The sequence below is a fragment of the Carcharhinus amblyrhynchos genome, chromosome 8 (genome assembly GCF_965287045.1).
Source record: "Carcharhinus amblyrhynchos chromosome 8, sCarAmb.v2.hapA, whole genome shotgun sequence".
Taxonomy (NCBI): Eukaryota; Metazoa; Chordata; class Chondrichthyes; order Carcharhiniformes; family Carcharhinidae; genus Carcharhinus; species Carcharhinus amblyrhynchos.
The window spans coordinates 113,121,506-113,147,131 of NC_137331.1; the positions used below are offsets into that span (position 1 = coordinate 113,121,506).

The following is a 25,626-nucleotide window of genomic DNA, read 5'->3' on the forward strand; positions in this document are numbered from 1 at the left end:
TCCCATCGTACTCCCCTCTGTTCAAACAGAGGACACAGATTGGGGACCCTACTTTCTCATCCTCCATCTGCATCAAAAACTCAACCATACAATGATCACTCGATCATTTGATCACTCGATCACAATGATCACCAACAACAATCCCACCCAGGCTCTATCTCCTAACCCCACATATTTACCCCGCTAACCCCTCTAACCTATGCTCCCAGTACAGTAAGTGGCAATTTAGCATGGCCAATCAACCTAATCCACACATCTTTGCACTGTGGGAGAAAACCGGAGCACCCAGAGGGAACCTACACAGCGGCCTGGTAGCACAGTGATTAGCACTGCTGCTTCACAGCTCTAGGGACCTGGGTTTGATGCCCTGCTTGGGTCAGTGTCTGTGTGGAGTTTGCACGTTCTCCACGTGCCTCATGTCTGCGTCCTCCCATAGTCCAAAGATCTGCGGGTTAGATTGATTGGCCACGCTAAAATTGCCTCTTAGTGTCCTGAAATGTTTAGTTAGAGGGATTAGTGGGTAAAATATGTAGGGATATGGGGGTAGGGCCTTGGTGGGATTGTGGTCAGTGCAGACTCGATGGGCTGTCTGGCCTCTTTCTATACTGTACTATTTCTATAACAGAGATCTTCAAAGCTGGCAACTTTTGTTCACATCACGACTCCATGATTTGGGGGGAAAAATAACCAACCTGATTATAAAAAAGTGAAAATAGTAACTATCTGAGATAAATCATGTTAATCGAATCCCTATGGAGCAGAAGGAGGCTAGTTGGCCCATCAAGTCTGCACTCACCACAATCCCACCCAGGCCCCATTCCTGTATCCCCACATATTAACTCTGCTAATCCCCCTGACACTAGGGTCAATTCAGCATAGCCAATCAACCCAACCTGCACATCATTGGACTGTGGGAGGAAACTGGAGCACCTGAAGGAAACCCACTCAGACACAGGGAGAAAGTGCAAACTCCACACAGACAGTGACCCGAGGCCAGAACTGAACCCGGATTGCAGGTGCTGTGAAGCAGCTGTGCTAATCACAATGCCGCCCCTAATTTGTGGGAGCTATCAAATTATTTCTCTTTTGCACATAGCAAGGGAATCCTGACAGTTTTAATAGGTACATTTAAACATTTATTAACCAAAGAGACTTTTAAAGATACAGGAATACCTTTACACAGTTAACAGTACTTTACAACTCTAGTCCTGAGAAAGTTTTCATTTAGTATTTCAGCCACATGCTCTGGGCAGAACTCTCCCATCTGAGACTAAGTCCTGTGGCAAGGTGAGAAGTGTTCCTGTTTGGAGGCTGATGGGAAACCACATTATAGCTTCCATCCCTGGCGTAATTAATTATGCATCCAGGGATTTTGCACCATCTTCTAAGGTGGGACTTGCTTGAGGGCATAGAACATAGAACATTACAGTGCAGAACAGGCTCTTCGGCCCACGATGTTGCACCAACCAGCTAAAAAACAGTGACCCTCCAACCTAAACCAATCCCTTTTCATCCATAAACCTATCCACGGATCTCTTAAACGCCCCCAAACTAGGCGCATTTACAACTGCAGCAGGCAGGGCATTCCAATCCCTCACCACCCTCTGGGTAAAGAACTTACCCCTGACATCCGTCCTACCATCATACCTGGGTACTATATCAAAAACATCACTGACCCACAATTGAAGAAAGAAAATGGACTGTCTAAAGAAAAAAGATGCAATCATGGGACATGCAACACCTTCCCCTTTTCCTGCTCTCCCATCCCTATCCAAGTACCCAAACACTCCCTTTGGATGATGCAGCATTGCATTTGCACCTTCTTCAATTTGGTCCACTGTATTTGCTGCTACCAATGCAGTTGCCTCCCCTCGCACTGGGGAGACGAAATACAGACTGGGTGTCTGCTTTGTGGACACCTTTGTTCTGTCCATAAGTATGACTGCAACCTTCTCTTTGCTTGTCATTTCGACTCAGCATCTTGTTCTCATGCCCACACATCTGTCCTTGGCCTGCTGCAAGCTCCAGTGAAGCCGTACACGAACTGGAAGAACAACACCTAATTTTCCAATTAGGCACGTTACAGCCTTCACGACTCAATAATTTTAGACTCTGAACTTTCCCCTCCATCTTGACCTTTCCCCTTTTTTCTCTGTTATTTGACTCCCCAGGTTTGCCCCAACACAACCCCAAACCTCCCCCGTATAGCGTGTGTCCCTTATTGTTCAGTTTTACTCCCTCTGAGCACTAACTCCTGTTCTCCTATTAATACATTTGCTATACTACCGTTGGCACAATTGACACTCTACTCCTGTTCCTAATGTCAACATTAACAGCCTGTTTGTCTCATGTCCATGAGATATGTGTTGATCACTCCTTAACTCGGACCTATCACTGACTTCTCATCTTGTCCTATTCCCATCTCCAAGTATATAATTCCTCACATTTCTATCCCTTTTCAGTTCCATGGAAGGGTCATATGGACTCAACGTTGGGCAGGATTTTACGGCCTTGTGTCCCGGCCAAGGTTAACGGATCTTCCCATTGTCCTATCTCTCCTGTGTCTAATGTCACATGATCAGTGGTGACTTAAGCAGAGAAATTCACGGGTTTCTGTGGTTCTTCCATTCTTGATCAAGCAACACCTTCTTAATAAATCTGCATCATGTTTCCCTACAACCCACTAAGTTTAAAGTTTATTTGTTAGTGTCACAAACAGGCTTACATTAACACCACAGTGAAATTACTGTGAAAATCCTCTAGCATTGCACCTCACCATTTTTCTCTTTGTGATAACTACCAGTCAATATGTTACAAAAAAGAAATTGATGATGAGGGTCAGAAAATAAAGAAAATATTTTTAACCAGATTGAAGAAAACAAAACCCGGCACTTCAAATTGAAAAGTTGATCGAAGGCAAGGAAAAGGAAACTCTGATGCACTACAAAAAGGTTTAAAAGAAAATGAAACCAAGAGTAAGAAAGAAACAAAGGTTAAACTTACTTATCATTCAATAAGTGGGTAAACTTCTAAACTGCAGAGACATCGTACGTAGGGAAGGGGAATGGGCAGTGAGCATGGAGACTCAGAGAAGCAAAAAAGCCTGAGAGATTTTAACGTGAAGCTACTACTTGAAACAAAGGAAACGTTCCAGGAAAAGGAAACTGTGACACTGTTAGCTAAGGGACTCTGTAGCATTGCGTGAGAAAGAGGGGAAAAACTGAAGAAAGTATAAAACTCAAGAACTAATAACCAAAAATGGTAGAAAAAGTTTGCGCCATTAATGTATTTGATGAGGATTATGAGGTTTTGAACTCAGATGAAAAAAAATTCCAATATTATTTCCAATCAAATCAAGTACCGGATGACCTAATGGTTGTAACATTTCTCAGTAGGAGGCAAAACTTTTACAATAGTACAAAGTTTTGTCCATCCGACAAAGCCAGGAATTAAAACCTACTGACAAAAGTCTTAGAGGAGCATTTCTCACCTAGACTGCTTATTAATGCAGTAAAATTTAGGATCCCCTGCTGAAGCCAGGAGGAAGACAAAAGCGTTTTACAGTTTGTGGCGATCTTAAGAAGGCTAGGTAAATACTGTGAATTTGGTGCAATGCTCGAAGATACTCTTCATGATAGGTTGGTGCGTGCTTTCCAGAATGAAGCTTTTCAGGAAAGGCTGCTTAAGGAAAGAAGACTTACCCTGAAATTAACAATGAACATTGCAGTGTCAATGGAGCAGGCTGTGAAAGAGGTTTCGCAAATAGGTGCAAAGATCCACAAAATGGAGACCATTAAAAATAAGTCTGCGGAACAACTGGCAAGTCATCAATGTGAGCAGTTGGACACTCAGTGGGGAAATGCCGGAATAGAAAAAACAATTGGGGCAAAAAAAATTCTGCTATCCCTAAAATGCAAAAAAAATGAAAACATCTAAAGCTGCAGGAAAAACTGACTTGAAGGGGCATTTTGAGCCCGCACTCTCCATTTGCTGGAATGGTGGCACATGCTGAATATCCAGAAAGTGTGATTCATGCCAGTGAGTTTTCAAGTACTGATCTTATCAGCCCCTCACTGGCAGAGTGGAGTGAAACATGCCGTGGGACTGCAGAAAGCTGATTTTAATACATCAGTAATTCGCGAGTACTCTCTTTATCCCTCTCCCCCTGCTCCACCCCTCCCCAGCCTGCCACGCCCATTGATATTCAGCAGGCGCCAGCATGATATCAGGCTGGTGCTGTTGCTGTTTACAATAGGTCTACATAAGCATGAATCTGGCACTTTCAACTCTGAGGAGGAGTTTGAAGGCGAGTGCTAAGGTAGCAAGAACCCTCTATGGTGTGCACTGATTAGGAGAGGATTCGAGCAACTCAGGACCAGGAGTAAGGGTCTCAGAATTGCCATTTTAGGGAGAAGGGTCAGGAGGGTCACTTGCAGGTCTCACCTTCCTTTCACGTCGGGGACGTCCCTTTCTTTGTTGTGAAGTCTAGTGTGTAAGCAGTACTTTTCACGTTCTCCTTCCTGGGTCCTTGTCCATATCATATCCTGTCCAAAGGGTGGTGCCTTTCCTTCGTAGGAACTGACAAGAAGGTGGGAGGGCTTCAGAAGAAGATGCTCAGCATTGGGGCAACTGTGAGTTACCTGGGTGGGGTCCCATGACAGGCTGGGCTGTCAGGGAAGAGTGGGGGGTTTTCAGGAATGGGCTACGTCTCGCCTCATGCAGCCTGAAGGGCCTCACACTTCGGGGAGGATGACTGCAGTGATTGGAACCCATACTTCCGCAGCAACATGAGGACAAAAGGCAGAACTGGTTGGCAATCAGAAACTAATTGTCAGGGGTACTTGTGTGTAATGATAGATCTCAACGGTTCATAGAAAGCTGCTCAGCCTGCACGTCTTGTGACCTGGGAGAAACAGGGGCTGGCAATCCTTCCAAAAAAATTTGAAGTGCTGAATTCACATAAAAACTGGAGTAAATCATGCTAGACTTTTCCAGAGGGAGTTTCAAAATGAATCTCCACACTTTGTGTACTGCAAAGTGCCTCAGCATGAATCACGCTGAAATTAAAGGGCCTATTCCCACCCGAGAGGCCGGCAGCATAGCACTGAGCGGGCCACTGCGCACGCGCCAATATGTCAGTGCCAAGATTGGCACATGCACAGTAGCCCACACTGCTGGCCTCCCAATCACTGGCCAGCCCCATGACCCCCGTATTGCCAGCCATGTGACCAACCCCCGCTGCTAACCCCCACCATGGTTCAATTGTTGAGTGCCCTGGCATGTCTGGGCCAGCCTCCATTTCCCACCTTCCCCACAGCTCTGATTTCAGGCTGCCCTCCCTCTGTCACCACCCACTGCAGAGTGGCAGCGGGACCCCCACCCCCACTGATCAGACTCTGCCCACCATTAGGCCCCTCCTTCTGGGCAGTGCCAAAGTGCCCTCTGGTGGGGGGGAGGGCCTTGGTGGCCCCCCTTCAGCCAGATTTGGGAGCTATACTAAACCCCACTGAGGTGAACCACTTCTAATGGGGTAGACATTACTGAGCCCAGAGACTTCAGTCCTGGGCCCGTTAACGGGATTTAAACTGTATTACAATTCGAATTTTAATGAATTATGCTGGAAATCCAATGCCTGGGAAATCGCAAAGGCCATGATGCCTAGTGGGGATCCGGCGAAATGGCCTCTGCTTGAGACTCCCAGCCTGCTGTGCTACAAAAACAGTGCAGCAGACTGACAGAATTTCCCCAAAGGTGCCCTCTGGGAATCCGCTGGACATGCTAATTGCTAGCCTCGCATGATTCAGCTATACCTCATCTGGCACAAGAGGAATAGTATGTGTCCACATCATGGCTACTATCGACTACAAACCGCCTGCTCAAAATGGAGAGGATCTCCAAGAAGATCGCGCATATTGACACAGATGTCAAGTTTCTACAAAGATGCAAGAAAGCAAACAAGATCCTGAAAGGACTACAGATTACGCATTCCAACCATTCTTTACATTCCAATCTGTAATTATCTTGCAATTGTGTCTTTGCCTATATATACCGTGTTTGTGAACCGACCTCTCCACTCACCTGATGAAGAAGCAGCACTTCGAAAGCTTATGATTCCAAATAAACCTGTTGGACTTTAACCTGGTGTTGTGAGACTTCTTACAATCCAATGCTGGCAATGCCACAAGTGGAAGACACTTGGCTGAACAGCCACTCCAGTCTCTCCTTCTAGTGCTTATGCCAATAAATGCTGCACAGCCAAACAGCACAGCCATTTAGCAGAGGCCAGCTTTGAACCTCTTGCAAGCATATATCCCAGGAATTGAGTTGACATTCCCAAAAAAGCTGCAACATCTCATAGGTTACGCTGATGTGAACCCTTATAACATCAGGTTAAAGTCCAACAGGTTTATTTGGTAGCACATGCCACAAGCTTTTGGAGCATTGCCCCTTCATTAGGTGAGTGGCAATCACCTGATGAAGGGGCAGTGCTCTGAAAACTTGTGGCTTGTGCTACCAAATAAACTTATTGGACTTTAACCTGGTGTTCTGAGGCTTCTTACTGTGCTTACCCCGGTCCAACACTGGCATCTCCACATCATGTGAACCTTTATGCCAGGTGCGATGGTGATGATTATCATCCCACACCCCAGTTTGAGGTCATGATGGGGTGCATCAGCCCCCCTTCAGGATGCAATCACTGGTCTCATGCAACTACTTGACTGCCCTCTAACATAACGCCTTGTTTCTTTCGGGGGACAGGACTGGGACATGCCAGTATTTGGTGCCACTGAGCTCCTGGTGGGTCCACATGCTGCATCCTGCTGGAATTGACAGAAACCATTGTGGAGTTGTGGCTTTGGTGGCAGAGTGGAGGGTGTGAGGTATGCCGTTGATACATCTACTGAGTGTGCTGTCGTTGGATGATAGTCCCAGAGGAATTGAGGAATGAGGGTCGGGAATTTCTGAATACTTAGAGCTCACTGTGGTTTTCTTTATTGTGCACGGTTTGGAGGATCATGGAACCTGTTGAGTTGGCTATCCTCCTTATTGGAAAGAACAGTGGCAGAGGAACCAACACGCTGTGGCATTTGCCCAGAACATGTACCCTGTAGAGGAAGGAGGGGCTGGGCCAGTTGCTGTTCCAGAAGCAGCACCACATTAGTCATCAAGTCTGCAGTTGTCAGAGATGCAGTGATGTAAAAGACTGTGTCTGTCCCTGGTCAAAGTGGACCACGTCTGCCAGGCCCTGCAGGGGCTGGCACCACATGCAATGGGAGGACACCCATTGCCTGTGATTCTCAAACTCAAAGCCGCTCTGAGTTTCTATGCGAGTGGCTCACTCCAGGGCAGCACAGATGACCTGTGTCACATCTCCTAGTTGGCCATAAACTAATGCATCCGGGAGGTAACAGATGCCCTTTTATGTGAGGGGTCACAAGTATATTAACTTGGATTGGAACCACATGAGCCAAGATGCCAGGACCATGGGCTTCATCCACATAGCAGGCTTTCCCCAGTGGCAAGGTTTGATTGACTGCTTCCAGGTGTCCCTGCATGCTTCAGGGCATCATGTGGCACCATTCATCAATTGCAAGAGATTTCATTTTCTCAATGTGCAGCTCATCTGTGACCGCATGATGTGTTTCATGCAGGCATGTGCCCATTTCACAGGGAGAATCCATAACAGCTATATCTTGGGGCACTCTCAGAATGCAGCTGTCTTTGAGGGAGAGTGGCAGCTGGAGGGATGGCTCCTCGGGAACAATACATACCCACTCAAGAGATGGCAGATGATACCAGTGCAGCAGCAACAAACATCAGTGAAGAACACTTCAGGGGTTCTGGTGTTCAGATGCACCTTACAACCATGGTGGGCAGCCTGGCAGCCCCTCAGCAGCCCTTGGCCTCATCATAAAGTCACAGAGGTTTACAGTGTGAAAACAGGGCTTTCAGCCCAACTTGTCCATCCCGCCCTTTTTTAACCACTGAGCTAGTCCCAATTGCCCACATTTGGCCATATCCCTCTATACCCATCTTACCTATAAAATTCTCTAAATGCTCTTTAAAAGACAAATTTGTACCTGCCTCTACTACGATGTCTGGCAGCTCGTTCCAGACATTCACCAACCTCTGTGTATCTCTCTGGACTCTTTTGTATCTCTCTCCTCTCACTTTAAACCTATGCCCTCTAGTTTAGACTATCCTACCTCTGGGAAAAGATATTGACCACCTAGCTAATCTATGTCCCTCATTATTTTACAGACCTCTATAAGATCACTCCTAAGCCTCCTATGCTCCAGAGAAAAAAGTCCCAGTCTATCCAGCCACTCCTTATAATTCAAACCATCAAGTCCTATAACACTATATTTCACACTCTCTCGTTTCCTTCTCTATGAATGGTATGTTTTGTCTGTATAGCGCACAAGAAACAATACTTTTCACTGTATGTTAGTACATGTGACAATAATAAATCAAATCAAAAATCAAGAGATTCTTCCTAGTTCCTTATATTTTGCCAATAGGAAAAATCTCTCTTTCTATCTAGACTCCAATCTCTATCCCCTCCCTGCTCAACTAATGTGCTTTTGCTCAGTGACATCCTTCACCCTGGCATCAGGCAGGCAACATACCATCCTAGATAATCAGTAGACATTCCTGAAGAGTTGACTATTTATTTTACAGCGGAACATTACTAGAGATCTGAGAATGCAACACCAATAAATAAAGATAGACAAAAAAACAATGAACAAAAAGTAAAAAAAAAATTATGGAAATGGGTGGTAGGATGGCTATCATAGAGATGCATAATGAGAACTGGCTAATAGACAGAAAACAGAATAGGAATAAACAGATATTTTTGGGTCGACTAGCAGGATACCTCGAGGATCAGTATTAGAGCAACAACTATTAACAATCGAAATTATCAGCTTAGTTGAGGGGGCTGAGTATAACACATTCAAGTTTGCCAATGACGTAAGGTTAGGTGGAAAGGAAGGACTGAGGAGGGCTCAAATAGGCAGCAGAGGGGCCCAAGCAAGATGGGCAAATGCGAAGGAAAATGGCAGCTGAAATATAATGCAGTAAAGAAAATATATTGGGAAATGTTTGCACTTACATGCATCAGTTTGACCAAGCGTATGGATCACAAAGTAACATGCAGGTATAATATGCAATTAAGAAAGCAAATGTTCTGTGTCTTTTTGTTACAAAGGAATTAGAGTATAGGAATAAAAAAGTGATCACAAGGCACTGACAAGGCACATCTGGAGAACTGAACAGTTTTGGTCTCCTTACCCAAGAAAGGATATATTGGCTCTACAGGGAATGCAACAAAGGTTCAATTTTTTTTTAAGTCTGTTTATTAGCATCACAAGTAGGCTGACATTAACACAGCAATTAGGTTACCGTGAAAATCCCCTAGTCACCACACTCTGGTGCCTGTTTGGGTACACCTAGAGAGAATTTAGCATGGCCAATACACCTAACCAGCATGTCTATCGGGCTGTGGGAGGAAATCAGAGCACCTGGAGGAAACCCACATAGGCACAGGAAGAATGTACAGACAGGTCATGTGCAGACAGCATTACGCTTCCATGACAAAAATGTGTTGGGATATTTATAAATACATGATGCACCACAGACAATGACTCAAGCTGAGAATCGAACCTGGGTCCCTGGTGCTGTGAGGCAGTCATGCTAACCATTGTGCCACCATGCTAATTAGATAGTTATTCTAATTAGTTAGAATTGTGCCTGGCATAAGGGGATTATCCTAAGAAGAAAGATTGAGTAGGCTAGGCCTATATTCCCTGGAGTTTAAAAGAATGAAGGGTAATTGAATGGAAATATAAAACATTCTTAAGGGTTATTTATCAGGGTTAGAGCTGAAAAAATGTTTCTAGCTGGGGAATCTAGAACATGGGGTCACAGTGTCAGAATAAGAGATCAGCAATTTAGGACTGAGATGAGGAAAAGCATGTTCACTCATAGGGCAGTGAGTCTTAGGAATTCTCTACCCCCATGGCCCTGGATGCTCAGTCATTCGGTACATTCAAAGTAGAGATTGATAGCTTTTTGGATGCTAAGGGAATTAAGCGGCATGTTGATAGTGCAGCAAGATAGAGATAGAAGATGAGCCATGGTCTTACTGAATGGCAGGGCAAACCTGAACAGCCCAATGCCTATTATGTGCTCTTCAGATTTTTTAAGGAACATATACAAGACTTGTGCTTTGTTAAATCAGCATTATGCTTCCACGACAGAAGTTTTTAGGAAATTTACCAAAAAACAATACCTTAGGATAAAATATAAACAATGTACCACAATACCTTGAGATAAAATATTTACTGTGAATAGATTTGAAAAGATAATGGGGTAATATTTTCTTGGGGTTTCTCCTGACCTCTTACTTTGGCCAAGATCAATGGAAACCCTAGAGAAACAATGCAAAAGGTCAAATTTCTAATGAGAGATTAGGAAATCTACAGAAACTTTACCACAATTAATTAGACAATGTCAAACATTCTACAAAATAAAACAAAAATTACCTACCCCAAATGCCCCAAAACCAAAGACAATGACAATGAAGTCTACAACATCAGCCAAGAACATCAACACATAGACATCTGTTACTGCACTATATTCTGGATGGATAATGTTGTGGAAGAAATGCTTGATTGGGATATATATTTGAAGTGTTCTGAAAAAGAATAAAACATTGAATGAAATTCAAGTTAACAATCATAAATTATATTACATTTTAATTTTAAATGTAATACTCGATCTAATTCTTCTTTAGTGCACAAACTAGTAAAGGACAGGAATAAAGCTGCACTTATACACACACATCATGACCTAGGTTAACCCAAAGTGCTTTGCAGTCAATAGAGTCTTTTTGAAGCAAAGTCACTTGTAACATAGGATTTGATAGTTCACTGGCATCAAACTGATTTGATTTCTCTATGACTTAAATAATGGTCATCAAGATTAAAGACCAGGCTAAGTTTGTTACCCTTTTATCTATTATTGTCAATGTAGCATTGTTTTCATCCTGTAAAATATGCATATCATAAAGGGTCATAATTAATATTGTAATTTGTGATTAAAATACAGAATAATTAGAATATATTAATAGCATACTGATTATTTCTAATAGTCATTTTAACTTTCCAATTAATTATCAAAACTTTTGTTAAAAGAGATAAGCAGTTCTAGAGTACATCATTTTCACTAGCAAAGCACTAGCCATTAGTCAAACCAGAATTTCTTCAAGTCCATTTCCTCAATCTCAAGACAATTTTCCCATCACGGCCTTACTTTCTGATGCTGACTCTCTTTCCCAAGACTACTTAAACTGAGTATTAGAGTAACCATGAGACAATCTTGCAGAATAGATGCATCGAACAACATTTACGTTTCTATTCAACTATCATTACATTAAAATCTGTAGTTGGAATGACACGCCCCTCAATTTCTCATTTCCAATGGTAATAAAATTGTGGCTAAGATAGTGACTGGGATTTTTTCAGGAACTGACAGGAAATGGGATGTGGAATCTGAAGGGAGTAGCGAAGGCCCTCCTGCACCAACTCCATCTGTGATACAATCTTGTAGCTGGAAAGATGGGGTGACCCACCTCTCAGTGGCTGGAAGTGGGCAATGGCCGCATTGTTCCCTAAAGTGGAAATGCTGGCGCCATGTTTAAAGGGCTGAAAGCACTCAAGCCATAATCTGAATGGTCTTTGTCTCAGCAATCCTTCTGTAACAATTCTCAGAAGACTAACGCCCTACCAGAATCCTGGAGCCAGAAATTCCTGCACCTCATCTCCCCACAGAATCAAGGAGCCTTTGACTACCTACACTCCTAAACTTTCAATAGTATTTGCTCTTTTTCCACAGCATCCAGATGCCTTGGATCACCTACCACCCCACCCCAATCCCCTCACTCCCCCAACTATCCCCAACATCCAGAAATCGTTGAAACCCTCAGCTTCCAGGAGACTTAGACACTCCCCCAGCATCCTCACAAGAAAACCACAGCAGAAAGACGCTTGTTGGATTGGTAGAAAAAAGGTCCCAGTGACCTAATGGCTCAGTAACAACTCCCTGCATGATCTTCTTCAGACCACTGAGGGAAGGCTGGAGGTTCTCTTCCCCAGGGGCAGAAGGAGGAGGCCAACCTGTGCAGAGGTTGGAAAGGTGGTCAGTAGCTCTAGGGTCATCTGGAGAACCTGGCTGCAACACAACAAACAGGTCAATAAATGGATATGAGATAAGGTGTCACTGTTGGGGAGGGAAAGTTCATCTTGTCAGTGGCAATAGTTGGAGACTGCAGCATCTTCTTAATAGGAGGGGGGTTAGCTTCAGTTTTGTTAAGGGATGTGACTCTCACAAGGTCACTCCAAAGTGGCCCAATTCCACATGAATGGCAATGGCAGCAGACACAGCAGCAACAGTGCAAGGCAATTAGGCATTGTGTTTGCTCTCAAATGACTATTATTATTGTTATTCTGTTGCCACAGTAGAAGACGGACCAGAACGCCAGAGAGAGGGCATAAATTGGTGGTGGAGTCTTGATCATCATTATCCTGAATCCCATGGAGGAGAAGGGGGCTCTTAAGCTGGAAGGTGGGACATTGGTTAGCACTGCTATCTCACAGACAAGGGACTCAGGTTCAATTCTGGCCTTGGTGACTGTCTGTATGGAATTTGCACATTTTCCCCACCTCTACATGGGTTTCCTCTGGGTGCTCTGGTTTCCTCCCACAGTCTGAAGATATGCAGGTTAAGTTAATTGGCCAAGTCAAACTGCCCATTAGTGTTTAGGGGAATTAGCAGAGTAAATATGTGGGATTATGCAGTAAGCCTGGTTAAAAGTCATTCTATGATTTTAAGGACAAAGGCAGCAGATACAGGGAACACCACCACTTGCATGTTCCCCTCCACGCCACTCACCATCCTGACTTGAAAATATGTTGGAGGTATTGACACTTAGAGGACTGTGGAAGGCAAGACCCATTCTGAACTCCAGGCTGATGATCTGCCTCTGGAGTTATCCATGTGTTGGCAATGCTACTGTGTCTACTGTCTACTGTGAGGTGCATGAGGATCTGGCAGATCTTCCTCAATGTATCTATGCCCTGGCTTCAACATTGGAGGAGGCCATCCGAGCCATCTCTTTATTGAGAGATTTGTGACTTTAATTTGTGAGTCTAATGCAACATCTAACAGACCAATCAGTGGATGCTGGAGATGCATGCAGACCTGCATGCTATTGCCTTGTCCATGAGCTGAAGGGTATGATAACATCAAAAAGGGGACAGAGCACCTGGAGTCTCAACCAGGGAGAAACAAGTGTGCCCTTCTGTTTCTGAGGGCTGCTCTCATGGCGTTCTGAGTGTTGATAGGATCTTCTCAGCCCTTCTATCAGTGACCTGAGTGCCTCAGGGTGCCATGACGACAGAGGAGATTCCTGCAACCATGCAACAGCCCCTCAATATTCCAAGCCCACCAGGTCTGCATTTTGGTAGATTGAACCAGGCTTACTCAGTTAATGGTACAGCATTGGGGAGAGTTACAGAACAAAAATATCTAGGGGTACAGATTCATAGCTCCTTGAAAGTGGAGTCACAGGTGGACAGAGTGGTGAAGTAGGCATTCGGCATGCTTGGCTTCATCGGTCAGGACATGGAATACAGGAGTTGAAACATCTTGTTGAAGCTGCACAAGACATTGGTAAGCCACACTTGGAATACTGTGTGCAGTTCTGGTCATCCTATTATAGAAAGGATATTATTAAACCAGAAAGAGTGTAGAAAAGATTTACTAGGATGCTACTGGGACTTGATGGTTTGAGTTACAAGGAGAGGCTGGATAGACTGGGACTTTTTTCTCTAGAGCGTAGGAGGCTGAAGGGTGACCTTATAGAGGTCTACAAAATAATGAGAGGCATAGATAAGGTAGATAGTCTATATCTTTTTCCAAAGGTAGGGGAGTCTAAAACTAGAGGGCATAGGTTTAAGGTGAGAGGGGAGAAATAAAAAGTGTCCAGAGGGGCACATTTTTCACACAGAGGGTGGTGAGTGAATGGAACACGTTGCCAGAGGTAGTAGTAGAGGCGGGTACAATTTTGAATTTTAAAAAGCATTTAAATAGTTACATGGCTAAGATCGGTATAAATGGATATGGGCTAAATGCGGGCAATTGGGATTAGTTTAGGAGTTTAAACAAAAGGGCAGCATGGGCAAGTTGGGCTGAAGAGCCTGTTTCCATACTGTAAACCTCTATGACTCAGGTAGTCAGAAGGCTGCCACGAAGTACATCCCAAACCCATGATGTAGCAAGCTGGCATTGAAGGGGGAACACCTGCAAAAGATTTAAGGAAACACACTAGATGCACTTGGGCTTCCCAGATGATTAGACAGCTACTGATTTTCTACTTGTATTTTATGATTAATCCAATAAACATCTGATTAATGGAAGTTTCTATCCAGTGTCATTAGTACTCTACTCTGCAAAAGTGGCATGTGTCAACTTGAGGGTTGGCTGGAGGCTCTGGGGTTACAGCAGAGCTGACTGACATTAAGTTGTACTTGGAGTGCGCAGTATATTTTGGCTGGTTGGCTGCAATGGTAAGGCTCAGCCGAAAGTAGAAGGTGCAAGTGCCTCGTGAGTCTCCTTGAGCCGATATCTTAGCACCTTGCAAGTGTCCCCTCACGTCTAACAAGATGCTGTGCAGACTCATCATCCTCCTCATCCTCCATTATGTTTTCAGCATGCACTACCTTCCTCACTGCAGCATCAGATTGTGTGCCGCAGACTACCACTTTCTGGGAGACCTTCGATGAAGCATACTGAATTGATCCAGTTATCTGATAGTCTGCTCGACAATCATTCTAGTCACAGCATAACTTGTATTACTGCATTCCTCCGTCTTAGTCTTGAATTCCTCACTGATGTCAGCAGCCATCTTTAAGTTTAAATTTTTTAATGTTTAAGTTTATTTATTAGTGTCACGCGTAGGCTAACATTAACACTGCAATGAAGTTACTGTGAAAATCCCTTAGTTGCCACACTTCAGCACCTGTTTGGGTGCACTGAGGGAGAACTTAGCATGGTCAACACACCTAATCAGGACATCTTTCAGGAAACCGGAGCACCCAAAGGAAACCCACGCAGACACAGGGAGAACGTGCAGACTCTGCACAGGCAGTGACACCGGTAATTGAACCTGCGTCCCTGGTACTGTGAGGCAGCAGTGCTAACCACTGTGCCATCGTAGGTATCCCTTGTCAACAGGCGTGTTTGCAGAAGTGGTGATGGCTGGTGTGCAATGAGTTCTTGTTGTCTTTTGGAGCCATAACGTTGGCACTAATCACATTTTAAGCTTTGAAAGAGCTCTTTATGTATAATACTTGCCATGCTGCCTTGAACAGGACCAGTTCTGTTACATGAATCTCTAATGCAGCCATTAAATGTGTCCGCTTAGAACACTTATACATAACACTGGCTTAGACACTGGCTCAATGGAAGAAGCCAGAGAGTGATTGTGGAGGATTGCTTTTCTGAGTGGAGACCTGTGACTAGTGGTGTGCCACAGGGATCGGTGTTGGGCCCATTGTTGTTTGTCATCTATGTCAATGATCTGGATGATAATGTGGTAAATTGGATCAGCAAATTTGCTGATGATACAAAGATTGGAGGTGTAGTAGACAGTGAGGAAGGCTTTCAAAGCTTGCAGAGGGATTTGGACCAACTAGAAAAATGGGCTGAAAAATGGCAAATGGAATTTAATGCAGACAAATGTGAGGTATTGCACTTTGGAAGGACAAACCAAAGTAGAACGTACAGGGTAAATGGTAGGACTCTGAAGAGTGCAGTTGAACAGAGGGATCTGGGAATACAGGTACAGAATTCCCCAAAAGTGACATCACAGGTGGACAGAGTCGTAAAGAGTGCTTTTGGTACATTGGCCTTTATAAATTGGAGAATTGAGTATAAAAGTTGGAGTGTTATGGTAAGGTTATATAAGGCATTGGTGAGGCCGAATTTAGAGTATTGTGTACAGTTTTGGTCACCTAGTTACAGGAAGGATGCAAATAAGGTTGAAAGAGTGCAGAGAGGATGCACACGAGGATGTTGCTGGGACTTGAGAAGCTGACTAACAGAGAGAGATTGAATAGGTTAGGACTTTATTCCCTTGAGCATAGAAGAATGAGGGGAGATTTGACAGAGGTGTATAAGATTTTGATGGGTATAGATAGAGTGAATGCAAGCAGGCTTTTTCCACTAAGGCTAGAGGAGAAAAAAAAAACCAGAGGGCATGGGATAAGGGTGAAAGGAGAAAAGTTTAAAGGGGATATTAGGGGGGCTTCTTCATGCAGAGAGTGGTGGGAGTGAGGAATGAGCTGCCGGATAAAGTGGTAAATACAGGTTCACTTTTTACATTTAAGAAAAACTTGGACAGGTTCGTGGATGAGAGGGATGTGGAGGGATACGGTCCAAGTGCAGGTCAGTGGGACTAGGCAAAAAGTGGTTTGGCACAGACAAGAAGGGCCAAAAGGCCTGTTTCTGAGCTGTAAATTTTCTATGGTTTCTATAACAATTGGTTCTTAGCTAATTAGGTCTTAGCTCTTCACAGATAATATAACAATATACAACATTTTTCTTGTAAAATAAAGAAAATAATTAATTGACTTTTGGAAATAGCTGAATCCCTTCTTAGGAGTCTTTCATGGCGTACGTGTATTATTTTCTAAAAATATTATTCATGGTGTCACTTAGGTTGTAAGATGTTGGCTGAAATACAATAACATAAGAATTAGGAGCAGGAGTAGGCCATCTGGCCCCTCAAGCCTCTTCCGCCATTCAATAAGATCATGGCTGATCTTTTTATACACTCACCTCCACTTACCCGCCCGCTCACCATAGCCATTAATTCCTTTACTGTTCAAAAATTTATCTATCCTTGCCTTAAAAATATTCAGTGAAGTAGCCTCAACTGCTTCACTGGACAGGGAATTCCACAGATTCACGACCCTTTGTTGAAGAAGTTCCTCCTCAACTCTGTTTTAAATCTGCTTCCCCTTATTTTGATACTATGCCCCTTAATTCTAGTTTCACTTGCCAATGGAAACAACTTCCCAGCTTCTATCTTATCTATTCCCTTCATAACCTTATATGTTTCTATAAGATCTCTCCTCATTCTTCTGAGTTCCAATGAGTAAAGCCTACTCAGTGTCTCCTCATAAGCCAACCCTTTCAACTCCAGAATCAACCTAGTGAATCTCCTCTGCACCCCCTCCAATGCCAGTATATCCTTTCTCAGGTAAGGAGACCAAAACTGTACACAGTACTCTAGGCATGGCCTCATCAGCACCTTATACAGCTGCAACATAACCTCCCTGTTTTTAAATTCCATCCCTCTCACAACAAAGGACAAAATTCAATTTTCTTTCTCAATTACTTGCTGCATCTGCCAACCAACTTTATGTGATTCATGCACAAGGACACCCGGGTCCCTCTGCACATCAGCATGCTGCAATTTTTTACCATTTAAATAATAGTCCATTTTGTTGTTATTCCTACCAAATGATCTCACATTGTCTGACCTTGTCCATGACTGGGATTCTCCAGCCCTGCTGCAGTAAATGGAGATTTGGTTGAATTCTCCATTGTTGGTGGCAGTAGGGCATATGAGAGCAGAAAATTCTGACCATTATGTCTCCATCTGCCAGGTCCTCGCCCACTCGCTTAGCCTATCTAGATCCCTCTGCAGACTTTCCACACCCTCCGCACAATTTGCTTTTCCACTTTCTTTGTGTCATCAGCAAATTTCAACACCCTACGCTCAGCCCCCTCCTCCAAATCATCTATATAAATGGTAAATAGCTGAGGCCCCAGCACCGATCCCTGGGGCACTCCACTAGTCACCAACCGCCAATCCGAATAGCACCCATTGATACCAACTCTCTGCCTCCTATTAGACAGCCAACCCTCTAGCCACGCTAACACCTTACCCCCAACTCCATGCCCCCTAACCTTCTGAAGCAACCTTTTGTGCGGCACCTTATCAAATGCCTTCTGAAAATTCCTTAGTGGTTGAGTTGGCACGTTGCATAGGTAATGTTGTGCTTCCTGTCTGTGGTGTTGCAGGCATCACACTTGCTGACGCTAACGTGTCATTTGTTGGTGATGTTGTTAACATTGTCTCTCTGAATTTTGATGCTTCCAGAATTGCGGATGATCTTTTCTATATTTCCTGCTCCAACGTAGATCAAATATGGGCTCTGTTTCTTCTCATCTGCTTGCCATTTTTGGCCTCAATTATTTATGAACTTGGCATTTCAGCTTCAGAAATAACTTTTGCTGGGTTCCATGTTTTCATGCTTGGATCCTGTATATGTATACTTTGTCCTTTCAACAGCTCAGTTCAGGATTTAGCATGTTTGTTGACCTCCATCTTTCTGTTCTTTAGTGAGTTATGTGAATTTTCTCTGGGAACTGTCTCATCAAGCCATTTCATGCAGTAACCTGGTTTTGATGTCTATTGTGTTCTCAAATTCACCTTCATTTTACATAAGGACATGAGAGATAGGAGCAGGAGTAGGCCATCTAGCCCCTTGAGCCTGCCCTGCCATTCAATTAGATCATGGCCGATCTGATAATGGTTCAGTTCCACTTGCCCGCCTGTTCCCAACAACCAACAGAGTTGGTGAGTCAGTGCAGACTTGATGGGCCAAGTCCTGGATTCTATGCACTATCAGGATTCTATGATTCTATTCTATGTTTAAATGATCCCAAATGTATCCTCAGATCAGAGTAGTACCCTTTCCCAGAAAAAGATCGATCAATATTGCTGTCTAAGTTAATTGGCAAGCCAGCAGCAACTAACATTGAACTAAGGGCTATTTTCTGCTGTAGATTGACATACCTTAGCAAAATAATTGAGATTGTCTAACTTCTTATACTTTAAACCCATCATAATCATAATAGAAGGAAAATTCCATCATTTCCCTAGCCTGGACGTAAAGACAAGGTACTGAGGTGAAACATCACCTTTCCTACAAATGTCTTGCATCTTCAATTAAAGGGCAGAATTATTTATAATGACCCTAACATGCTGTATGGATGGATATTTTCTGAAATCAGAATTATATCACTTACTTTGCAATGGCAATGGCTTTTGCCTTGATCATTTGCTCCCTTAATTTTTCCAATAAAAGCTCCTTTTTATTCTTTGGGTGGACACTGAGTGACCCACTTCCTTTCCGACTACTACTGTTTCGAGTACTTATACTGCCTGTATGAAAATAGGGGGAAAAGCATTCATCTCGATTAAACAGTTGCTTGATGTTGCAGCAAAGCTTTTAATTATGAAGATTAGTCACAAAAAAACAGCATTATCAAAATTTACACAGTTGAATGACCATCGCGTGATTTAAAAAAAACCAAAAGTCTGTACTTACACTAATAATTCCTTTGCTTCTGAGATAAAAATGATATATTTTTGCTGGATGATATCACTAAGCCACTCAAAACGCAGTCCATGCAGTTCGTAAATTGCACTTCAAAAGGATCTCTGGTTATAAAACCATTTGGGATGTCCCAGGGCTACATTTTATGAACACTGCTGAACATGCTTTCAGTGTGGTGGGACATGTAAAATAGAGCCAGAGCCTACCTCACCACCTTCTCTCCCACCCTATAATACAAGAATGGTGGGCTTGCACAGGAATTGACAGCCTGCTTGCCATATATAATAAGGTAATCAATAGTCAACTAAATGTGTTATCAAGCCAACTAGCCCTGATACTACGTTGGCCATGCCAAGAAATGCTTGGCATGGACAGCCCAATTTTTAAAACAATTTCATCAAAGGGTGGGAATAAATTGCGGGGGATGGGTGTTCTAGCTTTGGTGATATGTATAGATCGAGGGCTGTTCCGAAAAGATAAAATAGAATCCATAGAATCCCTACAGTGCAGAAGGAGGCCATTCAGCCCGTTGAGCCTGCACTGACAATGATCCAATGCAGGTCCTATCCCAGCAACCCCATATATTTACCCTGCTAATTCTCCTGACACTAATGGTCAATTTAATGTGGCCAATCCATTTAAATCCAATCCACATCTTTGGACTATGGGAGGAAACTGGAATACCAGAGGAAACCCATTTAGACATGGGGAGAATGTGCAAATTCCATACAGACAATGGCCCAAGCCAGGAATCGAACCTGATTCCTAGTGCTGTGAGGCAGCATGCTAATCGCTTTGTCACTGTGCCACCCCTCCCTTTCTTCCGATCTTCTGGCAGCCTTAAACCCACCCCTGACCTGCTCAAACCCCCCAAACCCAATTATCTGGTTCCTAGGATCCAAGGACCTTCTTCCTCTTTCTCTTGCAGCATCTGCAGCAGCCACTAATGAGTTCTTGGCACTACTGTGACTGATAGACCTGTCAGCCAATCCCAGTGACGGCAGAAGTCTCACTCGACCCTTGTTTAACAATGCATTATGATAGCGGGGTGGGCGGATGTGAATTGGATCATCTGCATACTAACTTTGCTTCTGCTGGGGATTGGGAGGGCAGTCACCTGCCCTTGTTCCCTCTATTAGAATCATAGAACATTACAGCACTGAAACAGGCCTTTTGGCCCTTCTTGGCTGTGCTGAACTATTTTTCTACCTAGTCCCACTGACCTGCACCTGGACCACATCCCTCCACACCCCTCTCATCCATGTACCTGTCAACTTTATTAATATCTTTCCTGTAATTAGGTGACCAAAACTGCACACAATACTGTAAATTTGGCCTCACCAATGTCTTATACAATGTCACCATAACATTCCAACTCTTATACTCAATACTTTGATTTATAAAGGCCAATGTACCAAAAGCGTTCTTTACGACCCTATCTACCCGTGACGCCACTTTTAGGGAATTATGTATTTGTATTCCCAGATCCCTCTGTTCTACTGCACTCTTCAGTGTCGTACCATTTACCTTGTATGTTCTACCTTGGTTTGTCCTTCCAAAGTGCAATACCTCACACTTATCTGCACTAAACTCCATCTGCCATTTTTCAGCCCATTTTTCTAGTTGGTCCAAATCCCTCTGCAAGCTTTAAAAACCTTCCTCACTATCCACTACACCTCCAATCTTTGTATCATTAGAAAATTTGCTGATCCAATTTACCACTTTATCATCCATATCATTGATGTAGATGACAAACTACAATGGATCCAGCACTGATCCCTGTGGCACACCACGAGTCACAGGCATCCACTCAGAGAAACAATCCTCCACTACCACTCTCTGGCTTCTTCCATTGAGCCAATGTCTAATCCAATTTATTACCTCTCCATGTATACCTAGTGACAGAAACTTCCTAACTAACCTCCCATGCCGGACCTTGTCAAAGGCCTTACTGAAATCCATGTAGACAAAATCCACTGCCTTCCCGGATTACTTTCTGAGCCTTTTTTAAATAATGGAACAACATGAGCCATCCTCCAGTCATCTGGCACCTCACCTGTCGATAGTGGATAGTTCAACACTAGTCTCCTTCAAGGTGCGAGGGGATACCCTGTCCGGTCCTGGAGATTTATCTACTCTGATTTGCCTCAAGACAGCAAGCACCTCCTCCCCTTTAATCTGTATAGGTTCCATGACCTCCCTACTTGTTTGTCTTATTTTCATAGTCTCCAGGGTAGCGGAGTGAGTGGGAAGCAGAGTGAGCTATTAGGGCTTAGGATCAAAAGGGCTGGGGAGAAAAAGGGCCAGGTAAGTTCATGTGGAAATTTTCAATATTACTACAGTGAATAATGGAGGGGCATGTGATGTGTTGTTTCTGCATGATGTGGGAGCTGGTGGACCCCAGGGTCCTTCCCAGTGACCATGTCTGCAGTAAGTGCAGGTTGCTGGAGGAGCTCCAGCTCAAGGTAGATGAGCTGGCCTCTGAGCTACAGACACTGAGGCTCATCAGGGGGACAGAGGGTGCCATTGTCAATGGGGTACAAGTGACATCCACCCCCCCTAGACTGGCTAACTCTAACGGACAGGAACAAGAGGGGGCTGCTGAACGGAGAAAGGGGGGTGGGGAGCGGAGGAAAGGGGGTGGGGAGCGGAGGAAGGAGGGTGGGGAGCGGATGCCTCAGTCTCTCAATCTGCATAACAAGTTTGAGGTTCTTGCTTCCAGTCTGGATGAGAACGAGGGAGGTGAGGTTGGTGAGCAAACTGCACACGGTACAGTGATGCAGCAGGACATAGGCAAAGAGAAGGTGAAAAGGAACGTAGTAGTAATTGGGGATAGTGGGGTTAAGGGTATTGACACTGTCCTTTGTCACAGTGACAAAGTGCACAGAAGGGTGTGTTGTCTGCCTGGTGCTCGGGTCCGGGATGTCGCATCTGGGCTGCAGAGGAACCTGGAGTGGGAGGGTCAGAATCCGGTCGTTGTGGTACATGTGGGTGCCAACGACATAGGCAAAATGCGAACTGAGGATCTGGGGAGGGAGTATGAAAAGCTGGGAATGGAATTAAAAAGTAGAACCGACAAGGTGGTTATCTCTGGGCTACTGCCTGAACCGAGTGCAGACGGGCGTAAGGTTGATAAGATTAAGGAAGTGAATGGGTGGCTCAGGGATTGGTGTGGGAGGAATGGGTTTGAATTTATGGGGCATTGGCATCAGTATTGGGGTAGGTGGGACCTGTTCGGGCAGGATGGGGTTGGTCTGAACCGTGCTGGGACCAGGTCCTGGCGAATCGTGTAAATAGGACTGTAGACAGGGCTTTAAACTAATTGGGGGGGGGAGGGTGCGAGGGTAGGTGACATTACAGGGTCTAAAGTTAAGGAGACGGTACAGGTAAGGGAAGAGGCCGAGGATGTCCCAATAATAAAGGGAGTAGGGGGCATGAGTATGGTTGGTGGCATTCTGGCAAATAGGGTCCAGGTGAAGGCTGGGATGAAGGCGCATTATCTAAATGCACGAAGCATTCGGAATAAAGTGGATGAGCTGGTGGTGCAGATCAGCACAAATGGATATGATCTGGTGGCCATTACAGAGACGTAGCTGCAAGGTGACAGGGACTGGGAGCTGAATGTCCAGGGGTATCAAGTGTTTAGGAAGGATAGGCGGGAGGAAAAAGAGGGGGGCGTAGCTCTGCTGATTAAGGATAGCATCAGGGTGGTAGCAAGGGATGATATAGGAACCAAAGAGCAGAACGTGGAATCGTTGTGGGTGGAGATTAGGAACAGCAAAGGGAGGAAGACGCTGGTGGGTGTCGTCTATAGGCCCCCGAATAATGATCTGGAGGTGGGGCGGGCTGTTAATGTGCAAATAAGTGTGGCGTGCAGGAATGGAATGGCCATAATTATGGGAGATTTCAATCTACATATTGATTGGTCGACCCATGTTGGGCGCGGTGGGCTCAAGGAGGAGTTCTTGGAATGCTGCCGGGATAGTTTCCTTGAACAGTGTGTGTTGGAGCCGACAAGGGAGCGAGCTATCTTGGATCTGGTGTTACGTAATGAGGCGGGTAGAATTAGGGACCTTGCGGTGAAGGATCCTCTTGGGGAGAGTGATCATTGTATGGTGGAGTTCCTGGTGCAGATGGAGGAGGAGAAAGTGGGCTCGCAGACACGCGTACTTTGTTTGAACAGAGGGGAGTACGGTAGGATGAGAGAAGAATTGGCGAATGTTGACTGGGGGAGCGCATTGGAACGTAGGTCTGCTGAGGAGCAGTGGAGGATCTTTAAGGAGATCTTTCTTGGTGCTCAGCAGAAATTTATTCCGATGGTCAAAAAGGACCGTAGGAGGAGAGGTAATAAGCCGTGGATAACGAAGGAGGTGAAGGAAAGTGTTAAATTAAAAGCGGAGGCGTTTAGAGTAGCTAAGAGTAGTGGGCGAGAAGAGGGTTGGGAGAGGTTTAAAGGTCAACAAAGATTGACAAAGAAGTTGATAAAGAAGGGTAGGAGAAACTATGAAGCTGGGCTAGCGCTTAATATAAAAAAGGATAGCAAGAGTTTTTATAAATATATAAAAAGGAAGAGGCTGGCTAGGGTGAACGTTGGACCCTTAGAGGATGAGAGGGGGGACTTCATAGCGAGGGGGATTGAATATAAAAGTAGGGAGGTCTTGCTGCAGCTGTATAGGGCATTGGTGAGGCCGCAGCTGGAGTACTGTGTGCAGTTTTGGGCGCCGCACCTGCGCAAGGATATTTTGGCCTTGGAGGGAGTGCAGAGGAGGTTTACTAGGCTGATACCGGAGTTGAGGGGATTGAGCTATGAGGAGAGGCTGAATAAACTAGGCTTGTACTCGTTAGAGTTTAGAAGAATGAGGGGAGATCTCATTGAGACGTATAAGATGATGAATGGGATGGACAGGATAGAGGTGGAGAGACTCTTCCCGCTCAAAAAAGACAGTAGGACTAGGGGGCACAGCCTCAAGATAAAGGGGAGGCGGTTTAGAACGGAGTTGAGGAGGAACTTCTTCACTCAAAGGGTGGTGAATCTCTGGAATTCTCTGCCCGTTGAAGTGGTGGAGGCTGCCTCGCTAAATATTTTTAAGAAGCGGGTTGATGGGTTCTTGATAAGAGAGGGGATTAAGGGTTATGGGGAGAGGGCGGGAAAGTGGAACTGAGCTACAACAGATCAGCCATGATCTTATTGAATGGCGGGGCAGGCTCGAAGGGCTAGATGGCCTACTCCTGCTCCTATTTCTTATGTTCTTATGTTCTTATGGGATGGGGAAATGGCTGAGGTCTTGAATAACTTTTTTGTTTCGGTCTTCACGGAGGAAGACGTGAATAATTTGCCGGGTGTTAGCAATGGAAAGGTGGTAGGACTGGAGGGTCTCGATGACATTATTGTTACCAGAGGGGCGGTGCTCGACAGACTGGAGGGACTGATTGTGGACAAGTCCCCAGGACCGGATGGAATGCATCCGAGGGTTCTGAAAGAAATGGCGGAGGTGATAGTGGATGCCTCGGTGGTTATTTTCCAAACGTCGCTGGATTCCGGGGAAGTGCCGGAAGATTGGAAAGTGGCTAATGTTACGCCGTTGTTTAAGAAGGGTGCCAGGCAAAAGAGAGGGAATTATAGGCCGGTTAGTTTAACGTCTGTTGTAGGTAAAATGTTAGAATCCGTCATCAAGGAGGAAATAGCGAGGCATCTTGAGGGGAATTGCTTGATAGAGCAGACGCAGCACGGTTTCGTTAAGGGGAAGTCGTGTCTGACAAATTTATTGGAGTTCTATGAGGATGTGTATTTATTGTATTTACTGCTTTAAGAATTCTGAGGGAGTGGTTGGAAGGGATTTGTGGGCCAACAGCTTTAATTATCAACTGGCCACACGGTGAAGCCTTCCATTGTTTGCTGGAGCAGACGAGTGAAGGAGCAGAGAGAGAGCTAAGATTTTACCTGTTAAAAACCTGTTTAAAATAAGTTTAAAGCACTTTGTTCTTTGTAGAACTGTTTAAAGCATTTATTTATTGTATTTACTGCTTTAAGAATTCTGAGGGAGTGGTTAGAAGGGATTTGTGGGCCAACAGCTTTAAATCAGCGCCAGGTTTAAAAGGAGGCCTGGTGTAGACAGCGGGCAGCGTCGGAGCGGGCAGCGGAGTGAGGGGG

At 44.6% G+C, this 25,626-nt stretch overlaps 1 protein-coding gene across 1 annotated transcript in view; it reads right to left on the reverse strand.

Moving 5' to 3' along the window:
* LOC145346843 (piezo-type mechanosensitive ion channel component 2-like) overlaps window positions 1-25,626 on the reverse strand; it is an 895,380-nt gene that overhangs the window by 67,437 nt on the left and 802,317 nt on the right. Inside the window, exons 43-44 of the mRNA XM_080194667.1 lie at window positions 19,165-19,300; window positions 10,552-10,699 (exon numbers count right to left, since the gene is read on the reverse strand). Of these exons, the coding sequence (XP_080050793.1) occupies window positions 10,552-10,699; window positions 19,165-19,300 (284 nt within the window). The remainder of the gene's footprint in view (window positions 1-10,551; window positions 10,700-19,164; window positions 19,301-25,626) is intronic.